Here is a 22868-nt window from a genome sequence, read left to right as displayed (position 1 = left end):
GGTAGCATAAAAACGTGAGCGAGTGTTTCTTTTAGGTCCGCGCGTTGTTGTTGTTTTTTGGTCATGATCTAGGTAAGATGGATTTTATGTTTTTAGGGGATGTTTTCGTTCACGTCCGCGCTTTCAGTATAAATTGAAACTCGTTCGGCAGTCCAGCTACCCTTGTTGATTGATCAACACCAAATATGAACACGAGACTTGAGAAACTGTTGGAGCTTCATGTGCATCTGGAATATGCCAGGCGCATATTAAATGAACTGGCCGCGGAAGCCATTGTCGAGGAGGGAAGGATAAGAGAGGAGGAAAGAAGAAAAAAAGAAGAAGAAGAAGAAAGAAGATATAAAGAGGAAAGAAGAAACAAAGAAGAGGAGGAGGAAAAGGAGAGAAGAAATTTCAAAATCCCAGAGAGTGAAAATTGGGATTCTGAAGCGACATATCCTGCCTCTGCTCTCTCCCCCAAAAAGGTAAAAAGTAACTGGGGGATAAGATGTGTATGTGGCGCCAGGCCTGGAAGGTGCCACCATTAACCAGGTGCCCATGAAGTTCCAAACAAAACAGCCCTTTTCAGGGCTACCCAATACTCTAGAAAAGAAATAACGATCCATTTGCCAATGTGTGTAGGTAGAGTAGTGTGAAAATAAACACTAACTCTTTATTAATAGTGAGAGTGTATGTGTTTGTGTGTTTGTAAGTGATAAAGTAGGTTGTTGAGGATAGTAGATTAAAATGATGTCTTTTAGGTGTTTGAGGTGTATATTTGGGGTTAGATTGGATTGCTTTGCTTATGTGATAGTCAATTGAAGTGATTTATAAAAAAATTTAAAATAATGATGGGTAGCATAAAAAGTGAGTGAGTGTTTCTTTTAGGTCCGCGCGTTGTTGTTTTTTTTTTTTTGGTCATGATCTAGGTAAGATGAATTTTATGTTATTAGGGGATGTTTTCCATCACGTCCGCGCTTTCACTATAATAACCCACAGTATTCGTCGTTCAAACCATTCTGCAAAGATTAAAAAGAAGATGGCGTCAAACCAAATGGACAAAATACAAACCTTGCAAGACGTTTTAGACAACTTAGGAATAATGGAACAGATGCTATTAAGACTGGTTGAAGACCATTATTCCTATAGTCCCCATCGTGTGAAGATGGAAATTAATAATTTAAGGAAAGCAAAGGACAAGATTAGTGGTGTAATGAAAGAGATCAAGGAGGAGAAGGAGGATGAAGAGGAAAGAATAAGAATACGCAATTGGAACGAAAAAATTGAAAAAGAAGAAGAAAATGAAAAGAGGAAGAAAGAAGAGGAGGAAGAGAAGAAGAAAGAAGAGGAGGAGGAGAAGAAAAAAAAGAAAGAGAAGAAGAGTGTAGGAGATAAAATAAGAAGTTGGTGGAGGAAAAGAAGAAATTAGAAGAAGAAGAAAACCCAAAGGCCCTTTTCAGGGCCAGCCATATTTCTCGAAAAGAGATAGTCTTTGAATTGCCTACCCCTTTTTTATTTTTTAAAAAAAAAATCCCATGTTAAATTCCCCTTGTCCGTAGATTGTCCCACGATTTATTCCCATGTTAAATTCCCCTTGTCCGTAGATTGTCCCACGATTTATTCCCATGTTAAATTCCCCTTGTCCGTAGATTGTCCCACGATTTTTCGCCATGTTAAATTTCCATTGTCCGTAGATTGTCCCAAGGGGTTCTGTAATGCTAATTCCCATTGTCCGTAGGGTATCCCTTTATACTACTGACATCACTGATGTGTACACACCAGCAAGATACTTACGCTCCTCTTCTGGCAATCGTATACTCATTATTCCAAGTATGAAAACAAAGTCATATGGACAGCATTCTTTTGCATACCAGGGCCCAGCAATGTGGATTGAATTGCCCACTGAACTCAGACACAAAGACACAGTGATCACATTCAAGAGGGCTCTCAAAACTCACTTATTTCGACAGCAAGAACAAACTTAAAGACCTAATGTTTCCTACCTGAAATATTCTCAGCATGTTTTTTATTTTTTTAATGTTTTTCTAATTTCATTTTGTTTGTTTTTGTAATAATATTATTATGTTTCTTATCTTATAGGTGTTGTCTAAAGTTGTAAAGCGCTTAGAGCTTCTAAAGATTAGGCGCTATACAAAGTCTTCATTATTATTATTATTATTATTATTATTATTATTATTATTATTATTATTTTTATTATTATTATCATAGGATCTTGTGATACCATTTGTTTGTCCATCCATTTGTCCATCTGTCCATCTAATTGTCTCTTCAAAATAGACAATTCAACAAACTGTGATCTCATTCAGGAGTGCAATACAAGCTGACCTATTTCAACTGCAGGACCATATTTAAGACTTTGCAATGTTTCCTTACCCTTCATTATTTTCAGCATGCTTTTGTTTGCAATTTAACTTTGTTTATTTTTGTAATATTGTCTATATATATGTCCTTATGTCATAATCAATATGGTAACGTGTTTAGAGCTGGTAAAGATTAAGTGGAATACTAAGTCCAAATTATTAATAATAATAATAATAATAATAATAATAATAATAATAACAATAACAATAATGAGATAATGATAATAATAATAATAATAATAATAATAATAATAATAATGATAATAATAATAATAACAACAACAACAAGATAATAATAATAATAATAATAATAATAATAATAATAACAATAATAAGATAATAATAATAAAAATAATAATAATAATAATATTAGCAATAATTATTATTATAATGATTATTATTATTAGTAGTAGTAGTAGTAGTATTCACTGAGAAAGGTATTATTACATGTACTAGGCATAATAACAAGAAATTTAGCACTGTTACTTGGTAAACCTTATTTTCTTTTGCAGCAATCCGTACTTGTTGTGTTCAAATTCAGCTAGTCAGACAAGAAGACCACATCTCACTAAACAGGTAGAATATCAAACTTTCTGTGAATGGTGACAATGGCAGAACATAGGTATTACTGTTATGGTGGGGTTTGGCAGTGGCAAAAACTTGTAAGATTCCATACTATCTTCCACATCATTTACTGTATTAAACTGACATTTTGGTTTAATATTACAACATAGCTCAAGTTTGTATTCATTGTGCAAAGGTTTCTTGTCTGCCTGTAATGGCAGTATTAACAGATTTAGATTAAGCGTTCAAAGATTTTGTACATGTGCATGTATGGCCAAGTGAGGTTTTGCTGTGGTCCTGCTTTCATTTTAACTTGTGCACCAGTCAGCGATTGCTATTTTAAACTTTTTTAAAATCCTCTGACCCATTTAGAACAAATTTGGCACATAGCATCCAGGCATGAAGGGCTTTCAAAATTTTTATAAGTTATGCTGACCTGACTTGCAATATTATCACCACTACTTAACATAGTCCCTTTAAATGAATCCTAATATTATCATGACTACTTAACATAGTCCCTTTAAATGAATCCTAAGATTATCATGACTACTTAACATAGTCCCTTTAAATGAATCCTAATATTATCATGACTACTTAACATAGTCCCTTTAAATGAATTCTAAGATTATCATGACTACTTAACATAGTCCCTTTAAATGAATCCTAAGATTATCATGACTACTTAACATAGTCCCTTTAAATGAATCCTAAGATTATCATGACTACTTAACATAGTCCCTTTAAATGAATCCTAAGATTATCATGACTACTTAACATAGTCCCTTTAAATGAATCCTAAGATTATCATGACTACTTAACATAGTCCCTTTAAATGAATCCTAAGATTATCATGACTACTTAACATAGTCCCTTTAAATGAATCCTAAGATTATCATGACTACTTAACATAGTCCCTTTAAATGAATCCTAAGATTATCATGACTACTTAACATAGTCCCTTTAAATGAATCCTAAGATTATCATGACTACTTAACATAGTCCCTTTAAATGAATCCTAAGATTATCATGACTACTTAACATAGTCCCTTTAAATGAATCCTAAGATTATCATGACTACTTAACATAGTCCCTTTAAATGAATCCTAAGATTATCATGACTACTTAACATAGTCCCTTTAAATGAATCCTAAGATTATCATGACTACTTAACATAGTCCCTTTAAATGAATCCTAAGATTATCATGACTTCTTAACATAGTCCCTTTCAATGAATCCTAAGATTATCATGACTACTTAACATAGTCCCTTTCAATGAATCCTAAGATTATCATGACTACTTAACATAGTCCCTTTCAATGAATCCTAAGATTATCATGACTACTTAACATAGTCCCTTTCAATGAATCCTAAGATTATCATGACTACTTAACATAGTCCCTTTCAATGAATCCTAATATTATCATGACTACTTAACATAGTCCCTTTCAATGAATCCTAATATTATCATGACTACTTAACATAGTCCCTTTCAATGAATCCTATTATTATCACGACTACTTAACATAGTCCCTTTCAATGAATCCTATTATTATCATGACTACTTAACATAGTCCCTTTCAATGAATCCTATTATTATCATGACTACTTAACATAGTCCCTTTCAATGAATCCTATTATTATCATGACTACTTAACATAGTCCCTTTCAATGAATCCTATTATTATCATGACTACTTAACATAGTCCCTTTCAATGAATCCTAATATTATCATGACTACTTAACATAGTCCCTTTCAATGAATCCTAATATTATCACCACTACTTAACATAGTCCCTTTCAATGAATCCTAAGATTATCATGACTTCTTAACATAGTCCCTTTCAATGAATCCTAAGATTATCATGACTTCTTAACATAGTCCCTTTCAATGAATCCTAAGATTATCATGACTTCTTAACATAGTCCCTTTCAATGAATCCTAAGATTATCATGACTTCTTAACATAGTACCTTTCAATGAATCCTAAGATTATCAGGACTACTTAACATAGTCCCTTTCAATGAATCCTAAGATTATCATGACAGCTTAACATAGTCCCTTTCAATGAATCCTATTATTATCATGACAGCTTAACATAGTCCCTTTCAATGAATCCTATTATTATCATGACAGCTTAACATAGTCCCTTTCAATGAATCCTAATATTATCACGACTGCTTAACATAGTCCCTTTCAATGAATCCTATTATTATCACGACTGCTTAACATAGTCCCTTTCAATGAATCCTATTATTATCACGACTGCTTAACATAGTCCCTTTCAATGAATCCTATTATTATCACGACTGCTTAACATAGTCCCTTTCAATGAATCCTATTATTATCATGACTGCTTAACATAGTCCCTTTCAATGAATCCTAATATTATCACGACTGCTTAACATAGTCCCTTTCAATGAATCCTAATATTATCACGACTGCTTAACATAGTCCCTTTCAATGAATCCTAATATTATCACGACTGCTTAACATAGTCCCTTTCAATGAATCCTAATATTATCACGACTGCTTAACATAGTCCCTTTCAATGAATCCTAATATTATCACGACTGCTTAACATAGTCCCTTTCAATGAATCCTAATATTATCACGACTGCTTAACATAGTCCCTTTCAATGAATCCTAATATTATCACGACTGCTTAACATAGTCCCTTTCAATGAATCCTAATATTATCACGACTGCTTAACAAAGTCCCTTTAAATGAATCCTAATATTATCACGACTTCTTAACATAGTCCCTTTCAATGAATCCTAAGATTATCATGACTTCTTAACATAGTCCCTTTCAATGAATCCTAAGATTATCATGACTTCTTAACATAGTCCCTTTCAATGAATCCTAAGATTATCATGACTTCTTAACATAGTCCCTTTCAATGAATCCTAAGATTATCATGACTTCTTAACATAGTCCCTTTCAATGAATCCTAAGATTATCATGACTACTTAACATAGTCCCTTTCAATGAATCCTAATATTATCACGACTACTTAACATAGTCCCTTTCAATGAATCCTAATATTATCACGACTACTTAACATAGTCCCTTTCAATGAATCCTAATATTATCACGACTACTTAACATAGTCCCTTTCAATGAATCCTAATATTATCACGACTACTTAACATAGTCCCTTTCAATGAATCCTAATATTATCACGACTACTTAACATAGTCCCTTTCAATGAATCCTAATATTATCACGACTACTTAACATAGTCCCTTTCAATGAATCCTAATATTATCACGACTACTTAACATAGTCCCTTTCAATGAATCCTAATATTATCACGACTACTTAACATAGTCCCTTTCAATGAATCCTAATATTATCACGACTACTTAACATAGTCCCTTTCAATGAATCCTAATATTATCACGACTACTTAACATAGTCCCTTTCAATGAATCCTAATATTATCACGACTACTTAACATAGTCCCTTTCAATGAATCCTAATATTATCACGACTACTTAACATAGTCCCTTTCAATGAATCCTAATATTATCACGACTACTTAACATAGTCCCTTTCAATGAATCCTAATATTATCACGACTACTTAACATAGTCCCTTTCAATGAATCCTAATATTATCACGACTACTTAACATAGTCCCTTTCAATGAATCCTAATATTATCACGACTACTTAACATAGTCCCTTTCAATGAATCCTAATATTATCACGACTACTTAACATAGTCCCTTTCAATGAATCCTAATATTATCACGACTACTTAACATAGTCCCTTTCAATGAATCCTAAGATTATCACGACTACTTAACATAGTCCCTTTCAATGAATCCTAAGATTATCACGACTACTTAACATAGTCCCTTTCAATGAATCCTAAGATTATCACGACTACTTAACATAGTCCCTTTCAATGAATCCTAAGATTATCACGACTACTTAACATAGTCCCTTTCAATGAATCCTAAGATTATCACGACTACTTAACATAGTCCCTTTCAATGAATCCTAAGATTATCACGACTACTTAACATAGTCCCTTTCAATGAATCCTAAGATTATCACGACTACTTAACATAGTCCCTTTCAATGAATCCTAAGATTATCACGACTACTTAACATAGTCCCTTTCAATGAATCCTAAGATTATCACGACTACTTAACATAGTCCCTTTCAATGAATCCTAAGATTATCACGACTACTTAACATAGTCCCTTTCAATGAATCCTAAGATTATCACGACTACTTAACATAGTCCCTTTCAATGAATCCTAAGATTATCACGACTACTTAACATAGTCCCTTTCAATGAATCCTAAGATTATCACGACTACTTAACATAGTCCCTTTAAATGAATCCTAAGATTATCACGACTACTTAACATAGTCCCTTTAAATGAATCCTAAGATTATCATGACTACTTAACATAGTCCCTTTAAATGAATCCTAAGATTATCATGACTACTTAACATAGTCCCTTTAAATGAATCCTAAGATTATCATGACTACTTAACATAGTCCCTTTAAATGAATCCTAAGATTATCACGACTACTTAACATAGTCCCTTTAAATGAATCCTAAGATTATCACGACTACTTAACATAGTCCCTTTAAATGAATCCTAAGATTATCACGACTACTTAACATAGTCCCTTTAAATGAATCCTAATATTATCACGACTACTTAACATAGTCCCTTTAAATGAATCCTAAGATTATCACGACTACTTAACATAGTCCCTTTAAATGAATCCTAAGATTATCACCACTACTTAACATAGTCCCTTTAAATGAATCCTAAGATTATCATGACTACTTAACATAGTCCCTTTAAATGAATCCTAAGATAATCACCACTACTTAAGATAGTCCCTTTAAATGAATCCTAAGATTATCATGACTACTTAGCATAGTCCCTTTAAATGAATCCTAATATTATCATGACTACTTAACATAGTCCCTTTAAATGAATCCTAATATTATCATGACTACTTAGCATAGTCCCTTTAAATGAATCATAATATTATCACGACTACTTAACATAGTCCCTTTAAATGAATCCTAATATTATCATGACTACTTAACATAGTCCCTTTAAATGAATCCTAATATTATCACGACTACTTAACATAGTCCCTTTAAATGAATCCTAAGATAATCACCACTACTTAACATAGTCCCTTTAAATGAATCTTAATATTATCACCACTACTTAACATAGTCCCTTTAAATGAATCCTAAGATTATCATGACTACTTAACATAGTCCCTTTAAATGAATCCTAAGATTATCACCACTACTTAACATAGTCCCTTTAAATGAATCCTAATATTATCATGACTACTTAACATAGTCCCTTTAAATGAATCCTAAGATTATCACCACTACTTAACATAGTCCCTTTAAATGAATCCTAATATTATCATGACTACTTAACATAGTCCCTTTAAATGAATTCTAATATTATCATGACTACTTAACATAGTCCCTTTAAATGAATCCTAATATTATCATGACTACTTAACATAGTCCCTTTAAATGAATCCTAATATTATCATGACTACTTAACATAGTCCCTTTAAATGAATCCTGATATTATCACCACTACTTAACATAGTCCCTTTAAATGAATCCTAATATTATCATGACTACTTAACATAGTCCCTTTAAATGAATCCTAAGATAATCACCACTACTTAACATAGTCCCTTTAAATGAATCCTAATATTATCACCACTACTTAACATAGTCCCTTTACATGAATCCTAATATTATCATGACTACTTAACATAGTCCCTTTAAATGAATCCTAAGATAATCACCACTACTTAACATAGTCCCTTTAAATGAATCCTAAGATTATCACCACTACTTGAAAAAAATAGAATGTTGAGTAGCCACTAGACCTAAAGATTAGTATTAGGTGTTGTGTTCAAATTAAAGAACAATTTGTTATGGGTGTGAAAATAACACAGAAGAACTAATCAGCTATTATATTATGCAAGAGTAGATCAGGGTTTATGTTGTTTGGAGTTGGATTTTACGTGCAATTGAGTATATATGGTAAGCCAGTTTCATTTATTGAGTTTTTCTCTTTCATTGTGAACATTACCAATATCCATAAAAATCAGTCAGACTACATGTGTATTAGGTAGACAGTGTGTGAAAAGATCATGTACAGTGCCATAAAAACCCTGATCTACTCTTGACCCCATTTTCTTCCACATGGCTTTTTTCACAGGTTCAAATATATAGATAATTAAGTAATTTCATTTAATGGTATAATTAATAATTATGTTAAGTTACTAAAGTAGTATGTAAAGGAAATCTAAAAATATGGCAGTTTTTTTAAATCATTTGATTCTTATATATCTCCCAAATAATGGTCACAAATTAGTTTGCGCAAGATAGATACATTCTTTAATATAAAAAAAAATGAAATCAATAAAATATGGTTTGAAATAATGTTTACATTTTTCAGGGGCCTGATCACAAAGTTTGTTTTCACTGTGTCTCTAAATGGTACAGTGACAAGTAAAAGCAAACTCCCATACCTAACCCATGCCGATATTCAGGAAGCAATGAATGCTACTGGAGACAGATATAAAGTTCTTGATGTTAATGGAGCATCAGAAGTCATTCAGTACAATAAACTCTTCAAGATCAACCTGAAGCAGCCCCTACTGGATGTTGACAGGATGAAATTCCAGGAGCAGTTAACTCAATCATGGAGATCATTCACACAAGGTAAGACTTCAACTTAAGAAATTGTATGACTTATATTTCTTATCCAAAAGAAAGTGCTTTTAAATTTGCAGAGATAAGGCTTTTTACTTTTAAAACTGTCAGCATTTTAGGAAAAGTCAACCGGGTGCCTGTAAACCCTAATAACTGGTTACCCAGGTGTACCCAATCAAAAGGAAATTATTTCAAATATGAACCTGAATTGTTTGTCGTAACTTCATACATGCCACCCCCATCCTAAGGTGTAAGCATAATTATTACTAATATAAAAAAGCATAATCAGAGCATAACTGGAGCAATCTATATATTGCATGTCATAATTACAGAAAACCATATGAAAAATGTATATTTATTTTAGCTACTTAGCTGGATCTGCAGTTAGCAAAAATTCTTGTCACAAATCAACTAAATCCACAAAACAAAATAATAAATTATTTATACAAAACATTCACTCTATAACTTGTCTATATGTTTAACTTTCACTGAAAGGTTGTAAATTCAAGTCTGCAAATTCTGAATGCTGTTTTTTATCTTTGTTGAATTCCTCTTTTAAAATTTGTAAAGCACTATTGATATATGTTTTTTTCCTGATACAATATTTTCTTCAGTTTAACAGAATCCCTCTCCTCTAACATTTTTCAGTCATGTAGCATTCACAAGTCACATTGATTTAGCTTGTTTCACTTAATATTGGCACCAGTCTTTTTTTCAACATAGACTGGCCTGCTACTTAAGTGTGTATTGAACTATAATGAATCTGTGGCACATAGTTTCAAATTCAAGAAACCCTTCTGTTTTCTTGGAAATATGTCATGTACAGTTACTATAAATAGAAACAAAGGAAATTGTTCAGTGTACATGACCAAATGGTCACACACATAAAAAAATACAAGATCATTAGATGGAGGTCTACAATGGATAAATGCATAGCAGCCCATAGTCACATGACATGAGCTTCAAACTGTAACCATTATTCTTTGTTTCACTTGTTCCTCATGTCACCAGATATAATCTTTGATCTGAACTTGGAAACAGTTTTTTTTTACATGAACTAAATGGGTACCCTGTAGCTAATGTTGTTATACTTGTATTTATAAATGGACAGGTATCGAGTACATGGGTACCTGTTGACCCAGTGAATTTCTACCATTACTGTTGATCAAAGTATCATTTCCAATATCTAAAAAGATAATAATTGTTTTGTTTACTAAACATTTAAAGAAAATATAAAGGTTTGAGGGACAATGATATAGTCTCTGTTATTTTTGATGGGGTTTTTCCCTTTGCTGTTTAAATGAACTTTGCTGTTTAAATGAACTAATTTTAGAATATCACATTTGTCAATAATTAGATAGCATGCTGCTCAAGAGAAGAAAATACCAAACAGAGAACAATCTTCAAATTGCATACAGTACTGTTGTCATGTTTGGGTCACTTTCTTGGACAACATTGCTTGAACAATCATGAAACTTAATATTTGCTTACATCCTGAAGAGTACTACACTACTATAATTAGGGTAGGTCATGATGATACTGCCTATGGTGTTCTAGTAAGTTTTTTGTAGTACTGGCAAATATTTATGTTTATTATTTGTACAATCTATACAGTTTATACACCACCATATCAAATGAAAGTTGCTATTGGTTTCTAGGGTTCTGTTAATTATTGTCTTGTCTGCTTTGGCATAGCTGAGACATAGAGGTCACTCATTCTAATCGCAGTGATGGTGGTGGCATCAACATTGGTTACAGATTTTTTCTTTATGGTCATAAGTCCCTAACATTTTGAGTGATTGCTTTCATACTTGGACAGTATAATCATAATTTGCTGGCAGATTTGGGTCTATGCAGTTTGTTGGGAGTAATTAGTAGAACAAACAACACAGACCATGATCTGCTGGTGCATTATGCTGTGGCAGATCAGGATCAAGTTGTCTCCCTTAGGCTTGCACTTGTGCTGTGACAAGAACACTACTAAACTTGAAAGAGTGCAAGAACATGCTATGAGATTCGTTTATGATAAAAAAGTAAAAAAGCCCTAATTTAAGGGAAAAATGTCAACCCCGAAGGTACATACTCCGGTCATTAGCTCTAGAGACTTTAAAATTTCTAAATAAGTGAACTCCCAAATATTTGGATGTTTTGATTTGTTTTAAATATAATAAATACAGCTTATGATGACGTTCAAATATTTTAGATGTCCTCAGCATTAAAACCTGAATGTATGACAAAAAGTCAATTAGAAATACAGCGGCCATTCTGTGGAATGAGCTACCAAATCACTTTAGAGAGGAGTCCAATTTTTATTCATTTAGATATTTAATTTTATCTTAGAAAGGTAAAGACTGTAAAAGAAATATTTGCAATTAATACCAGTGTGCCCCTCTCTTGCCATGAGGATGAATATTTGCAAACACAGTGAATGCAAATACATGTACTGTTATTTGCTTATTTACATGCATAGTGCATAGTTTCAAACACAGTTAAGAAAGAAACTTACAACTTCTTTATTTGTCTAGTGCAAAAATAATGATAATAACCTAAATTTAGATATGAACTTAATGAACAAAAAATGTTTTAAGAACATGGTCCAACTAAATAATTAAGTTAAAAAACATGGATTACATTGTTACAGTCTTTTTCCTAAGAGTATAACTCTTTGACATTGACATGTGTACTCATAACCTGTACTGCTTATTATTTTCACTCCAGCTTCTTCACAAAAGGTGTTTTTATTCAGTTCCAAAGTGGACTGGACGAAGAGAGAAGTCATTTTAGACAATTTCAGTTGGATAATATCATATTTCATTTATTAATTTTTCAAACAAAAATCACTAACATGTTTGTGAATCATCCCTCTGGAAAACATTTGTTTGTATGTTGTGTGAATTATTTTTGTTGCACCACATGTTGAGCTAAACCATCAGTCTCTGTCAGTCAGATTCTCATCTTTATAATGCACATAAACTTACAACCAGGAACATGATGGTCCTAGAGATGCATGAAATTTGCACCAATTAATTTAAGAACTTGCTGTGTGGATGCAGCCTAGATTGAACCCAGTTACATGGGTTGTTTCATCATTATACTCAGTATGGATCATCTTTAGTATTGAAGAAAAGAAAGGAAAATAGTTTATTACAAAAGAAAAAATATGTGTAGACAAGTTTTGCTGATTACTGACAGCACAGCATCAGCTCTTATTTGATGTGTATTTACTGTAATCTGTTGATTACTGTATATACTCATGTATAAGTCAAGTCAAACTGCAAACTGCACAGACCCAGCATTGTTGGGCAGATCTGGATCTATCAGTAAACAGTGAAACAAACAATAAAAACCCCAATTTGATAGTGCATTATGTGATGATAGATCAGGGTCTATGTTGTAGCCAGTTGGGCTTAACTTGTAATCCAGTATACCTATGTAGTATTACAGTCTAATCATGATTTTGAATTTGTCCAGCTATGTTTCTAATGAACTGCTTTGACTCTCAGTTTCAGCCATTTCAACACAAATTATTTTCCAAGAGGAGAAAATAAATACTAAAACAAGGTGAGGACATTGATTTTTTTTTTCTTGAACCTCCATGTAGATCATAGTACATGTACAACATAGGAATCACATTTCCAGTTGTGGATTTCCACTGTCCAAGACTTAAATCATTTTTTTAAATAATTTTGTGTTAAAGATTTTGCAAATCATAAGCACTGTATGTCTATATTGTGTGGTTGGCTTTTGTCCATGATTGAGGGCTGTAGAGTTTTTGCTTACCTTACTTCTGTCATGATTATAAGTGATAAACAACATTCTTATTCAAAATTGAGTTCAAAGTCAGTTTTGTTTATAGTTTAACTAGCTTTTTCCATTGGAAATTTATTGTATCAGAGGCAGAGTGTAATTTTATATACAGAGGTTTGATAAACAAATTTATTCTTTTTTATGATCATTCTTTGGAATCATTGATAGTTTTGTTCAGACGTAATTTGAAAGGTATTGTTTATTTAAATTATTCATTGGAATTGCAAAAACGCTCATCACTTCTTTGAACAACAACACTACTTTGGGATTACTGAGAACTCAGTTATTGGCATTCTGGATTTATTATTGTGATATATCAGGACATTCAAGAGTATTGGTACATTGGGGCATTCAAGAGTATTGGTACATTGGGGCATTCAAGAGTATTGGTACATTGGGGCATTCAAGAGTATTGGTACATTGGGGCATTCAAGAGTACTGGTACATTGGGGCATTCAAGAGTATTGGTACATTGGGGCATTCAAGAGTATTGGTACATTGGGGCATTCAAGAGTACTGGTACATTGGGGCATTCAAGAGTATTGGTACATTGGGGCATTCAAGAGTATTGGTACATTGGGGTATTCAAGAGTATTGGTACATTGGGGCATTCAAGAGTATTGGTACATTGGGGCATTCAAGAGTATTGGTACATTGGGGCATTCAAGAGTATTGGTACATTGGGGCATTCAAGAATATTGGTACAATGGGGCATTCAAGACTGAAGTATACTTAGGATTGTGTGGAGTTTAATTCACAATACTGTAAGTGTCTGTTAAATTTTAACTTTATAACTTACACAAATAAATTATTTGTTGCTTTTACTAAACTTGATGGTTTTGCTTCTTTTCTGTTATATATTTTAAGACCATAGAGTTGTAATGCTGTTAAATACATGATTGCATGGTATTTCAGTGAGATATACCCTTCTGTTGAACCTCTATTCTTTATTTTTCACATTTATTTTTCAAAGCTTGGTTCATTTTCTTTTATTTTATTTATTTTTTTATGTTTGCAATGGCACATATTGATTGATTCTTCATGACATGTATTAATTGCTACATGACATGTATTGACTGCATCTTCATGACATGTACTGACTGCATCTTCATGACATGTATTGACTGCTTCTTCATGACATGTATTGACTGCTTCTACATGACATGTATTGACTGCATCTTCATGACATGTATTGACTGCTTCTTCATGACATGTATTGACTGCTTCTTCATAACATGTACTGACTGCTTCTTCATGATATGTATTGACTGATTCTTTATGACATGCATTGATCGCTTCATGACATGCATTGATTGCTTCATGACATGCATTGATTGCTTCATGACATGCATTGATAGTTTCATGACATGTATTCGTTGCTTCATGACATGTATTCATTGCTTGTCCAATCAACTGAGGGAGCCACTGCAGCTCAATTGGTAGAGTCAGACTGGTAATCCATTGGTAGTTTATTATCAGCCCAGGGCAGTAATATCAGCTGCCTCTGTGTGTCCTTGTGAGAGGCACTTATGTCCCATTTCCTCTGCATGAAATCGCAATAATGTGTTAAAAATGTATGGTATACTCCTTTCCTATATCTCTAAATCATGTAAACTGCCATGTTTAAGCAGAAAAGTTACCTTCATGAAGTTTTAAGAATTTTCATCAAACATATAAATTTATGTGTTTTTGGAGGTCAAAGATTTACATTTGTACATTCCCTGATATAGTACCCAGGCATGCAAAATCACCTATTGTTTTTCTTTTGTTCTTTTGTCACAGTGAAATGTTATGGCAGTTGCATTATTCTGTCAAGAATGGTTCTTTGGTGCACTATGCTGATGAAGAGGATGATATAGCTGATGAAGAGCTGAGGAAGGGACTCAGCCTGAAAGTGACTGGTTCTTCAGCTTCATACATCAGTTATGTTGAGAGGAGTAAAAATCTGACTTCAGTCCGCAGGATAGAACTGTTCTCCATTTATGTTCAGGATAGGGTTGCTACTGATGATTTCAATAAGTTCGAAAACAGTCTAATATATGTTTGGAATAAAAATGGTACTGGGCACGGTGAGCAGAAGGTTCAGTCTGCTTGGATCATTCGTACTGAAGAGGTTGTTAATGACAAGATGTAAGTATTTATAAATGGCATCGTAAAATTTCATTCTGTCATGGCACCTTATACTTAGGAAACTACTTTGATTGTATTGTATGTTATGAGGATGTAAAAAAATCATTCTTAATGCTGCATTCCTTTGCAGAAAGTTGTAATTTTTCTTATTTAATGGCATGATTTCTTTTCTGCCTGTTATGAACAAAAATGAAACTAGTTAGCAAAAATTTACATTGGAGTGAGGAAAAAGGGAAGTCATGGGGTCCATGTCTGTGTTAGGCAGATGAGATTGCATGTTATGTCACTGTCTCAGTATCACTTGAAGATTTGGGCCCAATGTAAAACATGTTCTGTTTCAATAGTTGTAATAAATCACATTGAAAACTATAGCAATCATCAGGACACATGGAAGATCAGGTCTCTTCAACAAAATTTCAGCATCACTGTGTATTGAATACTATATAGCAACTACCCAAGCACAAAATAAGCCAAACTGGACAGTTGAAGTAGCAACACAAAATAAGCCAAACTGGACACTTGAAGTAACAACACAAAATAAGCCAAACTGGACACTTGAAGTAGCAACACAAAATAAGCCAAACTGGACAGTTGAAGTAGCAACACAAAATAAGCCAAACTGGACAGTTGAAGTAGCAACACAAAATAAGCCAAACTGGACAGTCTGAGTGGCTAGATTGTGTTGGTAAGACAATCACTTTACAAAGTTTTAAACTACAATGAATACACTCATCATATTAGATACACATTGGTTTGGGGAGGGATTACAACTTTAAGAAACACAAAACATTGACAATATGGTGTCAAAGTTAGTTATTTTAACAAAAATACTGTATTATGATTTGTAATAAATAATACTTTTTGCGCCTCCTCTTCCATCAGTTACAGAGAAAATGTGTTATGTTCCAGAAGCAATGCAAAATAATTAAAGAATTCCATTAATATTAGTCCTCTTTGTTGCATATATGATTATGTTGAATACACCTTTATGTTGAATACACCTTTATGCTGAATAAACCTTTATGTTGAATACACCTTTATGCTGAATACACCTTTATGTTGAATACACCTTTATGCTGAATACACCTTTATGCTGAATACACCTTTATGTTGAATACACCTTTATGCTGAATACACCTTTATGTTGAATACACTTTATGTTGAATACACCTTTATGTTGAATATATCTTTATGTTGAATATGCCTTTACATACTGGACATTGTCTCAATTCAGATGTATGACTTTCAAATGTCGGGTAAAGTCCTGTGTCCAGTAGTTTAACAGTCAGTTGTAGTCAGATTCAATCATTCATTCCATCATAGCCATCCAATGTATTTAAGTTGTCTCAAAGCCTGTGTAATAAGAAATGTTTTGGAATACACAGATAACCTCAATTGTAACAAGCCTGGGAACAATACATTTTCTGGTACTACAAAGAACAATTGTGTCAGGTCCCAAAATCTTACCTTCTAATCACTACAAACTTTTTATTAAAATAGCAAACTCTGAAACAGCAAAGATGGGAAATAATGAACATAAAATTATCTTTTCCAGTAATGAATTAGTAGTTTAGATGTCAAAATAAAAACATAAAGAAAGATTGAGTGAGTTGTCATTAATTGAAAGAAGATATTGTATACCAAGCTTTTTTTGTCCTGGTATGAATTCAAGTCCGGCTTTCTTATTTCTTGGAGAAACTCAAATTCACACATTCTTCTGATAAAAATAATTCCCAGTGAAATAATCAACATGTTGGCTTGCTTATAGTTGTATCAACATGTTGACTTGCTTATAGTTGTATCAACATGTTGGCTTGCTTATAGTTGTATCAACATGTTGGCTTGCTTATAGTTGTATACAGATTATTGCTGAAGTGCATCTCAGTTTTCTTGGGGAATGGAAATACCAAAATTAAGGAACCAAAATTTTCTGAATGCCTTAGGTGGCACTATACAGTTTCGCATTTTGCATAGGGTTAGGATTTTAAAGAAAAAGAATGTCCCGGCTTTCCTCACTGGTTATACTGGCTGTTTAAAAAAGACCTTGTATTTCTTCTGTATAATGCAAAGAACCTTTAATTCCCTTTATTTTGGTGTATGATTAATGGGTGTACTATGGGTTATAGAGTATACAGCTTGGCCTTACTTCAAATGTGCACCTTTCAAAAATGTGCATCTTTCAAAAAAGTGCTAGCTCTACTTGGTCATTTTTACTTCCTGAACTTCAGAGGTAAATTGTATAAAAAAGAGCCGATAACTTTTTTTACATTTTATATATTTGGTAATTCATTCATTGCACTTTCAGAAGCTGGTATTGTCTAGTCTGTCAAAATTCATTTTCCCTATTTTAATAGCTGCTATGTATAGTGTACTTTAGACTAATTCAGACTGATTTTTTAACACAAGGGAGCAGTCATTTTAGTTAGCAGTGTGCTTAAATCATGTAAAATTTCCAAAAGTACAATATCCAGAAGAAACATCATCCACATAAAATTAATGTAGCATAGAGGTATGCAAACATTCTCTCCACTGTGCATGTTTTAAATGCAAACTACTTCACCTTACATACGTCACTCTCTCAAAAGTACATATTATCTGGTGAGCACCACCATAAAGAAGATATAGGTATTATTTTTGTATGATTTAATTATGTTTATATGGCTGAAACATTTAAGTCGCAAGCATCAAAACAATCCTTTTGAATAATTATCCTGCCTTTTCCCCCACAGAACAGTATTTATGAGTGTCAGAGTCTCTAACAAGTCCAGCCTCCCCCATGATAAAAGTGAGCTATTTTAAGAATGCACATTACATTTTGTAAACATAGCAACCAATGTTATGCTGAATGACAGGAACATGAAACTAGCCAGAATTATTTCTGAAATATCAACAATGATTTTTACAATTAGAAAAGGGAGGTAACTCATCAGGTTCATAAAGGTCAAAGGTCAAAGTGTAAAATATTTGCCTATTGTTTAATATGGAAGAAGCGAATTCACTTTCTCTTCATTTATTTTTTTATTTCATTGCAAATAAATGAAAAGAAACACTTTCACCATATATTTCTGTCACTTATTGCAAGAGTTTTAAATTTAAGTTGACTCTATTCCTATATTCTAAGACTTCTAATTTCCCCATAATTAAGGTAACTACTCACACAAACATACCTCATGGCAAATTATGTAAGCAAGAGAAAAATGATCATAATTAGCTTATTTTCATGCTTAACATCAATATGAATGTACCATTTTATTCAGAACATCATACATAATTATATGAAAATAAAAAAAAAAATAATCGCAAACATTTTTATATTTTCTTTAAGGTGGCGCTATACAGTTTCACATTTTGCATAGGGTTAGGATTTTAAAGAACAAGAATGTCCCCGGCTTTCCTCACTGGTTATACTGGCTATTTAAAAAAGACCTTGTATATCTTCTGTATAATGCAAAGAACTTTAATTCCCTTTATTTTGGTGTATGATTGATGGGTGTACTATGGGTTATAGTGTATACAGCTTGGCCTTACTTCAAATGTGCACCTTTCAAAAATGTGCACCTTTCAAAAAAATGCTAGCTCTACTTGGTCATTTTCACTTCCTGAACTTCAGAGGTAAATTGTATAAAAAAGAGCCAATAAATTTTTTTACATTTTATATATTTGGTAATTCATTCATTGCACTTTCAGAAGCTGGTATTGTCTAGTCTGTCAAAATTCATTTTCCCTATTTTAATAGCTGCTATGTATAGTGTACTTTAGACTAATTCAGACTGATTTTTTAACACAAGGGAGCAGTCATTTTAGTTAGCAGTGTGCTTAAATCATGTAAAATTTCCAAAAGTACAATATTCAAAAGAAATATCATCCACATTAAATTAATGTAGCATAGAGGTATGCAAACATTCTCTCCACTGTACATGTTTTAAATGCAAACTACTTCACCTTACATACGTCACTCTCTCAAAAGTACATATTATCTGGTGAGCGCCACCTTAATTACTTAATAATATCTGAGGTTGTCTATTTAAATCTTGCTATTTACAACACATTTTGTCTCAAACGGAAAATGTGTTTTATTATTATTGTTCAGGTTGGTACATTTTACTTTTAAAATTAACCTTTGTACTTCATATGAATCAAGAAAACAAAGATTTTCAATTGGATTGGATACGAGGAAGGATACAGGGACAGTTATTATTAACTTTAGAAAGATCATATCTATTATCAGAGTCAGTGGAAGATAAACAAGTTAGTCATAATTTTGTTAAGAAAACTTTGTATTAATGAAAGTCATTTAACTGCTTGCCTCTTCCAAAAAACAGCTGCAGGTAGCAAAAAAAATGGCCATCACTTCCAGGATAATAAACATTTTCCTTTTGGAATATCTACAAGACAAAAAAGGGTACTGTGCTGTTTTCACTTCCTTCCATTTGGGACAAAATTATCCTTAAGCTCAGAATCCCTACTCCATCTGAACAGATCAGCTGATGAAAAATGAAAATAAGTAAATATTAACTCTGTTTTGAGATAAATACATGAACCTGTTAGGCGTACTTAATAATATATTTATGTTAATTTGCAATATTTTTCCTAATAACACTTTGTAATCATTAAACATGGCCATATTTTCTACACTTTAATCATACTTACATTCACAACATATGTAAATTCTCTTAATTGGTTAGAGACACTTTTCTATCCAAATATGGTAAATCATCAGGCATAATGCAACTACATCTCTCCTTATTTGAAATGAACCCCCAATCCATTATTAGATCCATTCTGTATACATGCATTTATGTTGCTTGACAAATTTTTTAGGTCACAACAAAAAAAAGGAATTTAGCTGTCAAGTTTCATTACACTTATAATCCCAAATTATGACCTAATTTAACCAATTATCTTTTATTTTTTTAGTCTGAATCACTCTGATCACACCTGGTCAAGAATAAATAATTCAGCAAAATATAAACAGATAAAACAATGGTACTGTTCCAGTTATGAGTCATAACTAAAAATTTCCTGTAGTAGAGATCATACCATACAATACTGAAAAATATAAAAATCATGCCTGAAAATATTTGAATACCATTGAATAAATTCTGTTACAATTTTAAGGATCACAAATTGTTATCTATTACTATTAATATTATTATTATTATTATTATTATTATTATTATTATTATTGTCTCTTGCAAGATAAATCTAGTAGCATCAACACATTAATATACATTTTTTTGTATGGTAATACTGGGCAAAATTCAGCTATCATATGCCACAGAGAGGATAATGGATGTACTTGCTTATAAGATGAGTCCAACTACAAATTGCACAGACACTGATCTGCTGTTGCATAATGCGCTGGCAGATCTGTGTCTGAGCAGTTTGTTAGGAGTAATCAGTAGAACAAACATCATAGACCCTGATCTGCTAGTGCATTATGCTGTGAGAGATATGATCTTTATTGCTTGACTCAACTTATAAGTAAGTACATATGGTACATTTATATACTTGACCTGATGCTTGATCCTGATTCTGTCAAAATTGGAATAATAAATAAATCCTGATTCTGTCCTCCATGTTATCTGTTTTCATTTTGATATTTTTGTCATTTTTAAGGCAGTATGCTTGGAAGTTATCCTACACACTGAAAACAAAGGAGAATGTTTCTGAAATGACTGCCAGAAACACCAAGGACCTATCTTTTGAGATGATTGCAGGTGAAATCCAGATTAACAGTTCAAGTGGTCAGTCCTACAAACTTGTCAATGTTGAAAATGGACTTCAGCTGACTAAGACATTTCAGGTGGTTTTGTCAAGACAACTGTACAAAGTTGACACCCAGAATTTCACAGCTGCATTCAAGAACAGTGTGGCACACTTTATTAATGGTGAGTTTACAGTCATTGCAGAGTCAATATTTATTTCAAATTTCTTTGTTTTCCACTCCAGCTGATATTTTTCATACTGTGAGTTGAATTTAACTTAGGAAATGTATAAAAATTGTTGTAATGTGTATGTTTACAAGTGTATGTGTAGATGCTAGTGAGGTTTCTACAACTTATGTACAGGTTTTATAGGAATTTCAAGTCCTGGATAGATAAAAAAATGTTTTATAGGAATTTCAAGTCCTGGACAGATAAAAAAGGCTTTATAGGAATTTCAAGTCCTGGACAGATAAAAATATGTCCTGGACAAATGAAAAAAAGGTTTTATAGGAATTTCAAGTCCTGGACAGATAAAAAATAAGGTTTTATAGGACTTTCAAGTCCTGGACAGATAACATATGTACAGGTATTATAGGAATTTCAAGTCCTGGAGAGATAAAAAAGCCCTGGATAGATTAAAAAAGTCCTGGACAGATAAAAAAAGGTTTTGACCTTTGCTTCTAATTCCGAATCTAAGAGTCAACATTTAAAGATATTCTCCTCATCAATAATTTATTGCATTTACATAAGAAAAAAAGAGATCAGATTTACCATGAGAACAGTTTTAAAAACAAAAAATTTCAGATGTATGCACAATAGAACTTAGCAGATGAATAAATTTATCCATTATGGCTACAGTGGTCCCCCTCTTATATGGTCACCCTTTTCTGCACTGGCCTTATAAAATGGTTGGCCTTTCCAGAGGGGAACTGTATTTGTGAGATGTGTATGTATATGTGTATATAGCAGGAAAGCCACATATAACTTAAAGCAGTTAGTATCTTCATTTAAAATAGCATTAATTATTACAATTTTGTTCTTGTCTTAAAACAGTTATTTCAAGGTAACATAAATTAGTAATTCTTATTCTTAGGTGTGGAATGTGAATTGAATATTGTTGGCATGTGCATAACAATACCATTCAAAAATATTATTTAAATCTTGGTACATACATTGTTTTGTGTTTAAAATAATTCTCTTTCCATTTGCTCCATTATCCCACTGCTAGAGAATATTCTCCTTATCTTTTACAATCTTGTTTTTCTTAATTTTTTAGTGTTTGTCTGGTACCCTGTTTTGTTTAAGGTTAATTGTTTCTCTGTGCATGTCTGTGTGTTAATTCACAAAATCTATTTTTAGCCTATCTGATCATGTTATGATCTTGACAATTACGTCGGTCGTAATCATCAGTTTAAAAAATAAAATAAAAAATAACAAAAACAAAATTAAAACTCCGCTGTGTGAAGCCCAAAGCTCTATCAAAATACTGCTGACCCCATTTCTTTCTATCTGGCCATGTTATAATCTTGACAATTACATCTGGTCGTAATCAGCAATTA

General features: G+C 32.5%; 1 protein-coding gene across 4 annotated transcripts in view; it reads left to right on the top strand.

Moving 5' to 3' along the window:
• Positions 1-22868, top strand: part of LOC149806437 (uncharacterized) — a 210961-nt gene that overhangs the window by 106446 nt on the left and 81647 nt on the right. For all 4 annotated transcript variants that reach the window (XR_016420227.1, XM_089953321.1, XM_089953308.1 and 1 more), the window contains exons 36-40: positions 2873-2936; positions 9408-9673; positions 13168-13225; positions 15254-15601; positions 21221-21492. Coding sequence is in view for 3 of the 4 variants with exons in the window: in XM_089953321.1 (XP_089809447.1) it covers positions 2873-2936; positions 9408-9673; positions 13168-13225; positions 15254-15601; positions 21221-21492 (1008 nt within the window). In the remaining variant the exon portion in view is untranslated. The remainder of the gene's footprint in view (positions 1-2872; positions 2937-9407; positions 9674-13167; positions 13226-15253; positions 15602-21220; positions 21493-22868) is intronic.

This window comes from Sinohyriopsis cumingii, chromosome 1, assembly GCF_028554795.1.
Source record: "Sinohyriopsis cumingii isolate HCF-2022 chromosome 1, ASM2855479v2, whole genome shotgun sequence".
Taxonomy (NCBI): domain Eukaryota; kingdom Metazoa; phylum Mollusca; class Bivalvia; order Unionida; family Unionidae; genus Sinohyriopsis; species Sinohyriopsis cumingii.
Note: the sequence above shows the minus strand (reverse complement) of the source record. Positions and strands in the feature narration are given on the sequence as shown.